Genomic DNA, 14,376 nt, shown 5'->3' on the forward strand with positions numbered 1-14,376 from the left:
GGCTTGATCCCCATGGGTGGTGGGGAGGGGGGGCGTGCAAGAAGCAGCCAGTCAATGATTCTCTCTCATCATGGATGTTTCTATCTCTTTCTTCCTCTCCCTTCCTCTCTGAAATCAATATATATATATATATATATATATATATATATATATATTAAAGATTTAAAAAATCGGGTTTAGTTGAATGAATTTTCTGATAAGTCCTGCCCTAAAATGGATTAGGATTCCATTTTCCTGGAATAAGAACCTTCACATTTACTTGGTGACTTTTCTCGAAGATGAGCCATGGATGAAATCTGACATATCTAAGGATAGAATATCAACAGTATATCCGATGCATGGTAAATTACATTTTACATTGAGCAAAGACCGAGGAACCAAATTCACTTTGCTGTAGTCCCAAAGACACAGAAGTGGAATCTGAGCTCATTCTCTTCTCAGTGAGTTTGAGAAAGTGTCCGGGGAGAGGCCTTTCCGGTCAGCTCAATAAGCTCTCAGACCCCTGGGCCTTTGTTTTGGCAGACCCTAATGTCCATGCTAATTCTGCGCCTCTCTAACGTGATCTTTAAGGCCGGCACAATATTTTTTAATGTTCTGAGTAATGTGTTTACAATGGTTCAAAAAATCTAGCTGGATAAAACATACCCAGCCCCTGTTCCCACATCTCACAAACACTACTTGTGTTTGAGTTTCTTTGTGTCTTTTCCAAAACGTCTTCATGTAAACATAAACACTAATCTATTATTCCCCTGGCCCTATTTTCCTATACAGATAGCTTGATCTACGTACTATTGCCTCACATATATGCTACTGTTTGATATATATACTAGTATGTACTTTGCTTTTTTATTTTTTTAATATGGAACCTTCATAAGTTTTCATGTTAACCTTTCACAGGAGTCATGCTAATCTGTTCTGTATTGTCCAATTTTAGTATATGTGCTGCCAGAACATCTGTACTTTGTTTTTGTTTGTTTGTTTTGTTTTTATTGATTTTAGAGAGAGGAAGGGAGAGAGAGAGAAACATTGATGTGACAGACAAACATCAATTGGTTGCCTTCTGTACTCACCCCAACCAGGAATTGAACCCACAGCCTTTTGGTGTACGGGACGACGCTCCAACCAACTGAGTAAAACTGGCCAGGGCTGTACTTTTAATTTTAACTTATCACACACCACAAAAATCTTTCCACATCAGTTCAGAGAGAAATTCCTCACTCTGTTTTAAAAGCTCTTTAAAATTTAAAATTAAACAATTTCATGTTGTCTCCTAATATGTTTAACCAGTTCCACTAATGATAAACACTTGGGTTGTTGCCAATCTTTTGCTACGCCAATGACGCTTTGTAGACATATGCCAATTCACCGTGTGCATGTACATCTTTGGATACAGTCCCAGCAGCAGAATGGCTGGGCCAGAGACAGCACAATGCTGCAATGTTGCTAGAAGGTGTCAAATTCCTTTCCATAGAGCTTTTACCTATTTATACTCCCACCAAAGATACAGAAGAAACCTGTTTTCCCACAGCCTTGCCAACAGAGCGATAAGGAGGGAGAGAAATTTAGGAAGGAATCATGTGGCATCAAAAGCAACAACAGGACAACTAGATGAAAACTGCCAAAGGCACAGACAATATCAGTCAGCCTGACATCTCCCCTGAGGTTCAACCAGTCTCTCGCAGCGATGCCTGGGCACCCCTGCTAGCTCCAACGCCGAACGCCGAACGCACTGCAGCGGGAGCCTCCTCTTGGTTTCTCCTTTTCTGCCAGTGGAAACCACCATCTCCTCACGTTTAAAATCTTGCAGGTAGACTTCCACTTTTTATCTTACAAACTCTAAATCTGTATGCTTTATTTTATAACAATGAGTGCATATTTCTTTAGTGATTGTAAACCAATGGTAATGCACTTTAAAAAAAAAGTCTAATCACTTTTCTTTGGGCTTTTATTTATCCGTTCAACCACTTTTTATTCTGATAGTTTTTGTGTGTGTGTGTTTTTTTTCCTGCCAGATGCCTAGGGAAATGGTTTTAAATAACTTAAATGTATAGGAAAATTTATCAAGGAAAAAAATTCTATTTCTTTATAAATTACTAGAGGCCCGGTGCACAGTTTCGTGCACCAGTGGGGTCCCTCGGCCTGGCCTGCACCCTCTCGCAATCCGGGACCCCTCAGGGGATGTCAGACTGCTGGTTTCGGCCCAATCCCCACAGGCCACGCCGGGGGACCTCACTGGTGCATGAATCCATGCACCAGGCCTCTAGTATGCATATAAGATCTTTGGTTAATCTCTTTCCACCCACCCTCCTCCCCTCTTCTTTCTGAGATTCATTAGTTTGTTCCATGCCTGTGCATTGAGCGTCTGCCCCCTGGTGGTCAGTGTGCATCATAGCTACAGGTCGAACGGTTGAACAGTCGAAGGTTTCGTTCGGTCGCTTAGGCTTTTATATATATAGATTCCTAAGCATCGGGCCTCCCCCCAGCTACCACTCTCATACCCATGCCCAGTTTTTAAACTTAATAGAAATTAAGAAAAAAATCTCTTAAAATATTTAAGTAATAGTAATTGGAAAAACAGTTATTGGAGCTGGGATACTATTTTAGGGCAAATTTATATATCTAGGACTTGTGATAACTGTGTGGTGGTATTTTTATGTGCTATAATATACTATTTGATCCACCAATGTCCTTTATTTAAATGCACATTTATATCCATTTCATTCCATTTGGAGAGAAATTGTACTTAAGTTAGAGAAGCTTATAAATGGCATAGCTGATTTTAGAATCACATTCTTGGTCAAATATAGAATTCCTTTGTCACCAGTGCCTTATCAAAGTACCCTCCTGTGGGAAAGTATCACAACTTTGTCCCATTTGGCTGTATTTTGGGATTTCCAGAAACTTCACATAGTAAAAGGGAGGGGCCATCTCCTGGTGCCCTTGACCTTTGTCCGTTCACTTTGTGCAGATAAGGACATTACACACTAATGCACCTGAGCCACCTTTCTGATTCAGCATCAGGCCAAAAGCCAGGTAAACATTTCATTGACCTCATGGACATGCTTCCTACCAGCTCAGCTCACAGTTCCATTCCATCTTTGTCAACCTACCAGCATTTGTTCAACTATGTTCCAACTAAGTTGCATTTAGCCTTGTTGTTTTATCAAAATTAGTGAAATATGGGGAAAATATAAATGCAAACACCAGGAAGCAAAAGTGTAGTTCTCATATACTTAGAACAATAGAGACAAAGAAGGAGGTCATTAGGTATACAGAAGGTGGTGAAACTCAGGAGGACAACTCATTCGGAGAAGTGCAGCAGTCACTATTCTACTCACTTTATAGGACTTAATTTAACAAATCCTCACAGTGCTGTGTGAGAAGCGGTGGAGGTTTATCATTATCTCTGTTTTTACAGATAAGGAAAACGATTCGCAATTCATAGAGAGGTAAATAGACTGAGCCAAATCAGAAGGCTGCCTTTTAGACGTTAGATGGTCACCTCTGCTCAGCTGGGATGGAGAAGCCCAAATTTAAAGAACATCTATTAAATTCTGGAATTATAACTTAATCTAAGAGACAAGGCACTTTTTATACTATATTTTTATAGGAATTTTGTATTTTAGCTCTCTGAAAATAAAAATTTCTCCTCAAAGCCTGGCTGGTGTGGCTCAGTGGTTGAGCATTGACCCAGGAACCAAGAGGTCACCGGTTCCTGGTTAGGGCACAAGCCCGGGTTGCAGGCTCGATCCCTGTAGGGGGCTTGCAGGAGGTAGCCAATTGCTGGTATTTCTCTATCATCGATGTTTCTATCTCGCTACCCCTCTCCCTTCCTCTCTCTCTAAAAATAAACAAAAACATATTTTAAAAAACACACAAATCCGTTTTTGAATTTAATATATCTGACATTGGTGTGTATTTTCAGGAACATGTGTATGAAAGTAGGAAGCCCTTGTGTTGTGTATGCTTTTGACATGCATGGGACGATGTGAGAACCTACTACAGTGCCCTGCGAATGTTTGTAGTGGTGAGTGAAACAGTGATGCTCTGAAAACCATGCTGCCAACATGCAGGGCACCACCACCAAGAAACACTCTATTCAAATAAGTCCCTCTGTTGATAATGGGGGAGGCTGTGCACGTGTGGGAGCAGGAGATACATGGGAAATCTCTGTACTTTTCCATCAGTTTTGCTGTGAATCTAAAACTGCTCTAAAAAATAAAAATTTCTCCCCAAGTGTTTGTTACAGTATCTTGAAAAAGATGTCATCTTAAACACACACACACCTATGTGTATATACAAATATTTATAGGCATATATAAACACACATTTATAAGTGCATGATAATAAAGGCAAAACATATGTCAGATCTTAAAATATATACATATATACATGTATGGTGATAAAGTTGAAATGACAATGATTGCTGCAAAGCCCATACGTTTTTTCTGTTGAAGAGGTGAATGGAACTGCCCTCAAGGTCTCACCAAGAAATTATGCATAAAAGAAGGCACTACACAGATGCAGCTGGCAAACTGCTGAGTGCCCCAATTTGGAGTGCCGACCATGGTCCTTCCTCAGAGATTCTGTCCCTATTCACCCTCTCCCTCTGAAAAAAGAAAAAAAAGTATTGATTGATGAGAGAGAGAGAGAGAGAAAGGGAGACATCCATTTGTTGTTCCACTGATTTATGCACTCATTGATTGATTCCTGTATGTGCCCTGACTCACAACCTTGGTGTATTGGGATGACACTCCAGGGTCCTATTCACCATCTCTTTTCAATGAGGCGGTAGCTTTAAGACACCAACCCTGTGACAACATTTGCTTGGAATGCAACTGTACATACACCTTGTTCAAGCAGAGCCTTCTATAGACTTGCTAGCAACTTGTGACCTGGCGTGGTTTGAAAGCTTGAGCTGGATGAGTCAGATTCTCTCTTTCTTTCTCTCCCTCCCTCCCTTTCTCTCTTAAACTTGAATCAAGAAACTCAGGCAAGTTTCCAGTGAGCTGTGGAATTCCTGTATGGGGGCCTGAGTCAGGATCATGACAAACTAAAGACACTCTGTAAACTGAAATTATGGGAGGAGGGGCCACTATGAGTAAGTGGGAAAAGCTGGACGAGACAGACAACATCCATCCATGCAGAGAAGCCAGGAAGCAGAAAAGGACCGAGAGCTTGCACAATCCTACCTTCCTTTGTGTTATTTTCCCTGGCCCCTGGGCATATATCCTTTCAAAATTTTTTTCTCATGAAGCAACCCAGGTGTCTTTTGTTTTGTTTTTTGTTGTTGTTGTTGTTGTTTCTCGATACTAAAAGAGACTAAATTGCAACAGCAGATAGCAGGAGAAAAAAAAGCCTCTGACAGTGGAGGATATCAATTAAAACAAAACAAACAAAACACCCTACCAAAAACACAAAAAGACAGAACTATTCAGGGCCATGAAGTACAGTGGCAAACAGATGTTCCATTCAATAGTCGCCAGGACCTCAGCTCAGGACAACCCAGTGAGATGATCAATACTTGTTCAGATGACCTTGAGTCTTCAGGTACAAGCTTGCATGAGGTTCAGCATATTTTCAAAAGGCAATGAAGCATGTAGTTTACTTCCGAAAAGATTTTAAGTTAAAAAAGTTTGGTTTTTTAATAAGGTAAAGCTCATGCAGTTATTTGTTATTTTCCAGGTTTTCTTTAAGTGCAAATATTTATTTATGCATGCCTTGCCTTGTTCCAGTAGAGATTAAGGATGACTTACAAGAACACACAAAATCCAATCAGCTAGCATACTGACAGGGAGAAGAAGAAAGAAATCTAGTGTGTGGACATAGAAATGAGCCAGGAGATTCAGATGTCCACAAAGCTCACTTCTGTGGAAAACTTCACTCCTGGATACATCAGAGAACACTAACTAGCATTACTCTTGATTTAATCATTTCTCAAAATATTATTTTTTTTTTTATTTTTTATTTTTTTTATTTTTATTTTTTTTAAAAATACATTCCATTGATTTTTGACAGAGAGGAAGGGAGAGAGATAGAGAGCCAGAAACATCGATGAGAGAGAAACATCGATCAGCTGCCTCCTGCACACTCCCCACTGGGGATGTGCCCACAGCCCAGGCACATGCCCCTGACCGGAATCGAACCCGGGACCCCTCAGTCCGCAGGCCGACGCTCCATCCACTGAGTCAAACCGGTTTCGGCTCAAAATATTATTTTTATTGATTTCAGAGAGGAAGGGAGAGAGAAAGAGAGAAGAAACATCAATGATGAGAGAGAATCATTGATTGGCTGCCCCCCCGCATACCTGCTACTGGGGAACAAGCCTGCAACCTGGGCATGTGCCCTGACCTGGAGTTGAACCGTGACCTCCTGGTTCATAGGTTGATGCTCAACCATTAGCCACACCAGCTGGGCATTATTTAATCACTAGAGGCCTGGTGCACGAATTTGTGCGGGGGGGCGGGGGGGGAGGCAGGGAGGAGGGAGGGACCGCCTGAGGTTGTCCCACCACCACGCAGTTCCCCGCCTGCCTCCCCACCTCCTCCGTCCCTGCCACCACACCGCCACTGTGGCGGGAAGGCAGCTCCCAGCCCCCGGGGAAGGAAGAGGATGGGAGTGAGACAAACCCTTGTGCTGAGGGCTGGCTTTCAATAGATCACAGTGAGGGAGCTGCTCTGCTATCTAGGAAACCCTGACCCAGAAGCATGTCTCTACAAATGGTTTATCACGAGGGGTGGATGGGGGCCAGCCAGGGGAAGGGGCTGTGGGAGGTTGTCTGTGAGGATGCACTGACTACCAGGGGACAGCTCCCGCGTTGAGCACCTGCCCCCTGGTGGTCAGTGTGCGTCATAGCGACTGGTCGTTCTGTCATAACAGTCACTTAGGCTTTTAGATAAAGAGGTTTTTAAAACTGGAGAACAGTCAGGGCTTATCTTCTGGATGTAAAAAGTCAAATTAAAACTGGAAGAAAATATTGGCTTAAATAAGAGAAAATATATTAGTAAATGTATATAAACATGCATTTAATAAGCTGAATATTTTCTTTTTGGTAAAATAATTCCGTTATTTCAGTAAAATAATTGTTACAGTGTAGCAAAAAATTTTTATATTAATCAGCATCATATGACATTACCTAACCCTTAAAAATTCTCTGTAATATCCTTTTTTCAAATCAACATTAACACATTAGGGTCCTGGCCAGTGTGGCTCAGTTGGTTGAGTGTCATCCCATGCATCCAGAGGTCCCTGGTTGGATTCCTGTCAGGGCACATGGGCTCGTTCCCCAGTAGGGGGCATGCAGGAGGCAGCCAATCAATGTTTCTCTCATCAATGTTTGTCTCTCTCCCTCTCCCTTCCTCTGTCTCTAAAATCAGTAAAAAAAAACATACTAGTATATTAAAAAAAGATATTAGGTGAAGAACAAAGATGTTTAAAGTTGAGTTACACTCTCTACACAAATGTAATTCTTATGTCCCACAAAAAAGCAAGAATTTTTCCAGGAGCCCTGGTTTGGAGAGGCTTTTGGGTTTTAATAAGTGTGTTCCTGTTCGTACTGGGTCTGCAGGAAGGAAAATTTCTTCTGATATGCATTCCTACTAGAGAGCCACTGCTCAGAGGGTAAGTTTGGGCTTCAGAGTCAGGCAAATAGATTTGATGCCTGGTAGCTGAGTGATAGCTTGGGCAAGTTACTTTAAGCTCTCTATTCAGTTTCTTAACTATAAATAAAGTTAGTAGGGTTGTATGGAAAATTAAGTAAGATATTGTACAGTAAGCATTTAGCTAAGTAGCTGATACCTACTGAACCGAATACACGATGCCTGTTCTAGTAGAAACTGATTACCTGGGATATTTCTCTTTTTAAAAAATTTAAATTCTTTATTGTTAACAGTATTACATATGTATCCTTTTCCCCCATTGACCTCTCCCTGGCCACCCCCATCCCCCAGCACATGTCCCACCCCCCTAGTGTCTGTGTCCAATGCTTATGCTTATATGCATCCATACAAGTCCTTTGGTTGATCTCTTATCTCCCCCTCCCCCCACCCCCTTACCTGGGACATTTCACATTGATGTGATACAGGTCTATTTTTCCTCAATGTCTTTTTTTTTTTTTTTTTTTTAAATATATTTTATTGATTTTTTACAGAGAGGAAGGGGGAGAGATAGAGAGTTAGAAACATCGATGAGAGAGAAACATCGATCAGCTGCCTCCTGCACACTCCCCACTGGGGATGTGCCCGCAACCCAGGTACATGCCCTTGACCGGAATCGAACCTGGGACCTTTCAGTCCGCAGGCCGACGCTCTATCCACTGAGCCAAACCGGTTTCGGCAATTTTTCCTCAATGTCTTGTTAAAGATTTCTGATCTCATTTTCTCAATAACAAACTTTTCTTTAATTGGGGTGTTGTGAATGCATCTGATGTTCTTTTATGGCACTGACATGGAAACTAGTTTCATTGCTTCACATAATCCTCTTACTGTTTGTTTTCCAAAATGTATAAACAGTGATATTTTTTTATTTTTTTTGCTGACAGATTCATATGGGAAATTGTGTTTTGTATCCATCTTGATTTGTTTCTATTTTCCTTTTCATTCAGTTCCAGATAAATGCAGTTGATCATGCCAACAGATGTATAAAGTCTCATCTGACTAGCTCCATCATGTGTCTAGAATGAGTTTTACAATTTTAAAAGCTAATTTCACTTCATTGCTATTATAAATATCTGGTGATATATTAAAGTCCTCTGAAAAATAAGTGTAAATCAAGAAAATTGGAGGAAAATTAAAATAAGGATTTGGGCAGGGGATGAATTTGGTAAAAAAAAAAAAAATCTAGGATGACCATAATTTATTATTCAAACTAGGTCTTTTTAGGGATGCAAAAAGGGTATAGTTAATTATTTCACTGAGATAAAGGCATAGACCAGGACTCTCCCAGATAAACCAGAACATACCATCACTCTCACCAAAACTGACAATGTACCTCCCTAAGATGGGAATGGAATAAGGTAGGCTTAAAGGGATTCTCCATGAAATTATAGGCTCTTACCAAATGATCGCACACTATATTCTATGTTCAGACTGAATTAGTGGGTTCTGCTTTGAGAAGCCAAGGTGAACTTCTGCCCTTATACTATCAGACTTAATTCTAATCCTTATATCTGAAGAAAAACACAGTGATGGATACAAGGTCCAGAGAGGCATAATGAATCTGATCCAGAGCTATGGATCCTAATGTTTTGACATTTATGGAATCTTTGAGAATTTGGTGCAATCTATTAACTCTCCCTGAAAAAAAGGCACACACAAACAGCCCCTCCCCCTCTTGGCATGCATTTCAGAGGGCCACGGTTGGTCTGATCTCACCCAGGGGCCCAGGTCTGAATCTCTAACCTAGATATAGTACAAGTGAAGGGAAAGAGGAACCAACATTCATTAACCATCTTTACACAACTTTCATTTCATATTGACGGCAATCTATTTTATAGATAAGGGAACTGAGGTTCAGAAAATTAAGATCTCACAGCTAGTTAGATGGGAAGGCAAACTTCAATGTCAGGATTATGTGTCGCTAAATCCCACAATCTAAGTACTCCTTAGACATAAAAATTAATATATATTTATATTTCAATCTGGAAAGGAATCTTATTACAAAATCATCAAAAACAAATACAAAGTCCTACCTGAAGTTAGTAATATGTCTTGAAACTGGAAAGAGATTATTAGGGCAAATAAAAGTAAGCATTAAAAAAAATCTCAACCAACAAATAGTGTCCCCGTAGTTTTAGAGCCCTGAACACTGTGGATCAGTTGGGTGAGCGTCATCCTGTGCATGGAGAGGTTACTGGTTCGATTTCTAGTCAAGGTACATGCCTGGGTTGGGGGTTCCATCCCTGGTGGGGGGTGTGCAGGAGGCAGCTGATTGATGTTACATTCTCACATTGATGTTTCTCTCTTCTCCCTTCCTCTCTAAAAATCAATAAAAACGATTTTTTTTTAAAAAAAAGTAGTTTTAGATAAATCCAAGATTGAATAGGTTGTTGCTAGATTATTAAGTAATTTTAAGTGTCTCATTGTATCCCTGGGTTAACCTTGGGGAAAACAACCAGGTCTTGGCCTATATTACTTGAAGTCCATGTCAATCCAGCTACTGGTCAGGATTGACCACGGTAGCACGGGCAACATGCTATTTTCAACCTACGTAGTGTTTCTTGTGTTGGTAAGCTCACATTTCCCTCTCGGTAACCCCTGGGCATTAGTTCCTAAAATGCCTGATGGTTTTCTGAAGCTGATGTGCCCCTGAGACATGGAATCAGATTTACCTGAGAATTTGGTGAATCACATCTGTTTGTACCTAGTAATGCCTAGTACATACTGAGTGCTCAACAGATGTCTGTTTCCTTTACAGTCTATACTAAGGCCTCTGCCAGGTGAATTTTCTAACCTAAACTATAGCTACAAATATGGCAGTCCCTCATACGAAGGTACTATCACTTCTCAATATATTTGTACTTTTCTTGCAATTATTTATTGGTTTAAAATTTGTCTTCTCTCGCCCTCATTCTAAAATCAGACTCTCGGTGAAGGCACAAGCCATGATACTCACAGTGTCTGTGCTGACCTGTACAGTAGGCATTTAATTATAACTATTGCCGAACTGTGTGGATGATTACTGTAAGAATTTAGTCAACATGACTAAATTCCATGTTTAAAGTACAGATATTACATACCATAGATTCTCCCCTTTAAAAGGTACAATTCAGTGGCTTTCAGCATATTTACGAAGTTGTGCAACCATCACCACTGTCTGATTCCAGAATATTTTCATTGCCCCAAGAAGAAGATGCATATGCTGTAGCAGTTACTCCCATCCTTCCCTCCTCCCAGCCCCTGGCAATCACTCTTTACTTTGTCTCCATAGATTTGCCCCATTCTCTACTTTCATATAAGTGGAATCATATAATAGACAGTCTTTTATGTCTGGTTTCTTTCAATTAACATAATATTTTCAAGGTTCATCTATGTTGTAGCATGTGTCAGGAGTTCCTTCCTTTTTAATGGCTCATTAATATTCCATGGTATGGACATATTGCATTTTTGTTTACCCATTCTAGACAAAATGATTTTAAACATCCATTCCAACTTTAGGATGCTACGTTCAAGTGAATGGCCACCACCTCGGTTCTTAAAGTAAATCAGTAAATCATCATGTTTCATAGTTGTTCTGTGCCTTCAAGTTTTCAAATCTTTCCACAGACCCCACAATCCTGTTGTAACCCATCAAGTTTACTTCCGGAACCCTTAAAACACTAAAATCAGATTCCTTACCTATTTCAGGATTCTGCTTCCCCCTACCCCATCTTCTCCTTACTGCCCACGTGAGTTCTTGAAACCCCTCACTCTGGAATGATGTACTTTTACAGTTCTGACTGTCCTGCTAATTGCTCTCAACAGATTTGGGTAGACTAAGGTTGAATGGTGCTTTCTCCCCACTCATCTCTCCCCTGTCCTGTTTGCTGCACGTGCAACATCACAAAATCGGAGGGGTGTGGGAAGGGGGAGGAGGGGAGCGGCGCGGGGGGAGCCTTCCTTTGTTTTCCAAGGAAATTCAGGTAAAAGGAGGAGTGGGGGAAATGGTATTTTTTACTTTCCTCACAATCCAGACGTTGGAAAGAAAAAGGATTTCCTTTGGGTTGCTGCCATAACTCTGATCTTTTATGCTGATAAAATATTTCCTTCTAAAAAAAAAGTTATGGGAAAATCATACCACTTCAGCTGGGAAGCTACAGCTACCCTAACTTTCGCGTTAAGAAGAGAAAGAAAGAAAACACGAGAGGTTTTACTTCTGTTTCACAGTTTTCCTCCTGACAGTTCCGTCTGGCCACCGGGAGCGAGCCGGGTCTGCAGCGCGGCTGCGAGGCTGGCGCGCAGAACTACAGGATCCAGAGGGCTTTGGAAACTCCACCAGCTCCAAGCTTGTTGGCTGCTACGGTTTCCCTAAGGAGTGACGCTGCGAAAACAAACCCTGATTGGTCAGGCCCGAACTGAATTCTCCATTTATGGACAGATTGCCCTGCCCGAGCCGAGACTCGGCCAGAGGAGTACGGAGTTAGTGGCCGAAGAAAGAGGAGCGAGGCAGGGCAGCCAGGCAGACGCGCGGAGAGCATCGGACGCAGCCAGGCTGACGGCGAGCGCCCGGTCCGAGGGGAGCCCTGCCCTGGGCGGCATGCGTCCCTCCTGCTGAGTAGCCTCCCTGTCGCCCTCACCTAGCGCCGCGGATCCCGCCTGGATGGAGTCCCCCTAGGGTTCCCATTGGCTCCTGTGCGTGCTTGGGTGTCGAGAGCCCGGTTTTGGCGAAGGGAACCAACTTTTGAAGTTTGCCCAGGAGACTTCATTCCAAGAGTCCCAGCTCCCCGGCAGCCCGACCAGCAGAGGCGCGACCGCGGTGCGAGTCACCATGGTGAGTTGGCCGCGCAGCGTCCCGGGGCGCCTGACCCCGGGCTGGGGCAGGAAGCCTCCGCGCTGGGCACCCACCTTGGGCGCGCTGCCCAGGCCAGGGGTGGAGAAGGTGGACGCCGGAGTCGGCACGTCGTGATCTCTGATTTCCTACTGCTTTCCTGCGCCCGGGGACGGGGGAGAGGGAGCGAGAGGCCAAGGAAAACTTTCTTTCCAGTCGCTTTCGGCGTCGCGAAACTTTTTGTGGCGGGGTAGCGATGGCTGCCAGCTGTCGGAAGCCAGGGTGTGGGGAGATGGGTGTGCAGGGTCACGGCGCTTGGAGGGGGGTCCCTTTCCTCCTGCTGGGAAGAAGGGGCAGTCGCCGGTGCCCCTCTGGTCCCACCGGCCGGGGCGCGGATCGCCGGCACGTTGGCGCGGGAGCCGGCCGGCTGCGCCCCCTCGGTCCCCGCGCGCCCCTCCCACCCGCGGGCACCGGCGCGGGCTGCCTCGCTCTCCCCCTCCGCCCGGCCGCCGGCCTCGGCACGCTGGTAGGGCCGGCGCGGGCTGCACAAAGGCCGCCGGGGGCCCCAGGTAGGGCGAGCACCTGGCCGAGGGCAGGCGCCGGAGAGCGAAAGGGACCGGGTGCAGCTCCGGGCTACGCTGGCCTGGACTCGGCGAGGAGCCGCCCGAGGGTCTTTGCTCTCCAGAGGCGAACTAAACACCCCACCCCCGCCCCCACTCCCACCCCTTCCCCGGGGCGAGGTGACCGGCCCTTTTCGGGTGTCTGGTGAACGGCTTGCACAGGAGGAAGTCGAGTTTTTTTGTTCCTTTTCCGTTGGCACTTGGGGAATACCTGGAAGTGGCCGGCTTTTTCTCTAACTTATTATGACTTTTCCTCCTTTGCCCCAAGTCCCCGCCCCAGCCACCCCGCCCCCACAGCCTTGGCCGCACCCCCGGGGCTTCGGTGTGCTTTACTTTCCCAGGCACAAAAGCCAGGGCTCGAGTTTGAAGGAATTGGCGGTCCATCGGAAGAAAGGCGACCAAGTTCTACTGCAAGGCTTCCTCGTTTCCACACTGGAATAAGCCTGCGTAGGTGGACGGACTGGTCCTCTTCTGGTTGGGTTGGTTTTTAATGACTGAAAGTGCAGCTAAGTCAGAATGATAACCAGGACAGCGCTCATTTAACTATCTACCCCGCGTGACCAGCCTGAGGGGCGTGTAGCTCAGGCCCTTCGGAACCGGCGTACAAACCGAAAAGGAGCCCCTGGCCCAGTGCTGGGATTGTTCAAAAGTATAACTAAAAACCAACAACATATTTAAAAGGACAGCCTTGACCAAAGATTTTTTTTTTTCACATAGTCCAAAATGATACCACCTTTGACCCCTACCTAAGAAGACACTGGATCTGCAAATAAATTTCCTCGCTCAGTCGTAGGGTTTAAGGAGCACGTCTACCCCACCTTGTTTTGGGAACACCTATGAAGAACCATTTACTTAAGCTGAGTGTGTGTCTGGGTGGAGCTACCTAACTGGGCCACCGCCTAATTGGCCACTTAAGCAATATGATAGCCCTAGTACTTTAGAATTGCTATAATTATTTTCCATGGCTCAATATTTGTAAAAAAAAGAAAGAAAGAAATCAATGTGTTTTTTGTAAAGAGCTTAAAGAATCTTGCTGAATTCAAATGCTTGAGTGAGTGGTACCCTGAGAAAATTAACTTTCCCTTAGTGAACTTATTTTTCATGCTGGGCAGGCTAAAAACTAGTCTAGCCTCCTCTTTTTGGTGACTTCATGAAGGCGGTGCTCAGTTCGGCCCCATTGCTGGTGAAGGAGGTGATGGGCATGTAGATACAGAGGAGGATGTTGAGCAAGAGAGTGGTTTCCAGAATCGTGTAGCGTGTCTATGGGAGGACAGGTGGGACTTACCTGTGGATG

General features: G+C 43.9%; 1 protein-coding gene and 1 pseudogene across 2 annotated transcripts in view; one reads left to right on the top strand and one right to left on the bottom strand.

Annotated features, from left to right (window-relative positions):
- Nucleotides 1–853: 853 nt before the first annotated feature.
- Nucleotides 854–954, bottom strand: LOC139000553 (U6 spliceosomal RNA; annotated as a pseudogene).
- An 11,132-nt stretch (nucleotides 955–12,086) lies between these two features.
- MYO1E (myosin IE) overlaps nucleotides 12,087–14,376 on the top strand; it is a 201,261-nt gene continuing 198,971 nt past the window's right edge. For both annotated transcript variants that reach the window (XM_070421653.1, XM_070421656.1), the window contains exon 1: nucleotides 12,087–12,465. In XM_070421653.1, coding sequence (XP_070277754.1) covers nucleotides 12,463–12,465 — 3 coding nt within the window. In that variant the 5' untranslated portion in view covers nucleotides 12,087–12,462. The remainder of the gene's footprint in view (nucleotides 12,466–14,376) is intronic.

The sequence above is a fragment of the Myotis yumanensis genome, unplaced genomic scaffold, assembly GCF_028538775.1.
Source record: "Myotis yumanensis isolate MYYU_CA2020_CCGP unplaced genomic scaffold, mMyoYum1.0.hap1 SCAF_1, whole genome shotgun sequence".
Lineage (NCBI taxonomy): Eukaryota > Metazoa > Chordata > Mammalia > Chiroptera > Vespertilionidae > Myotis > Myotis yumanensis.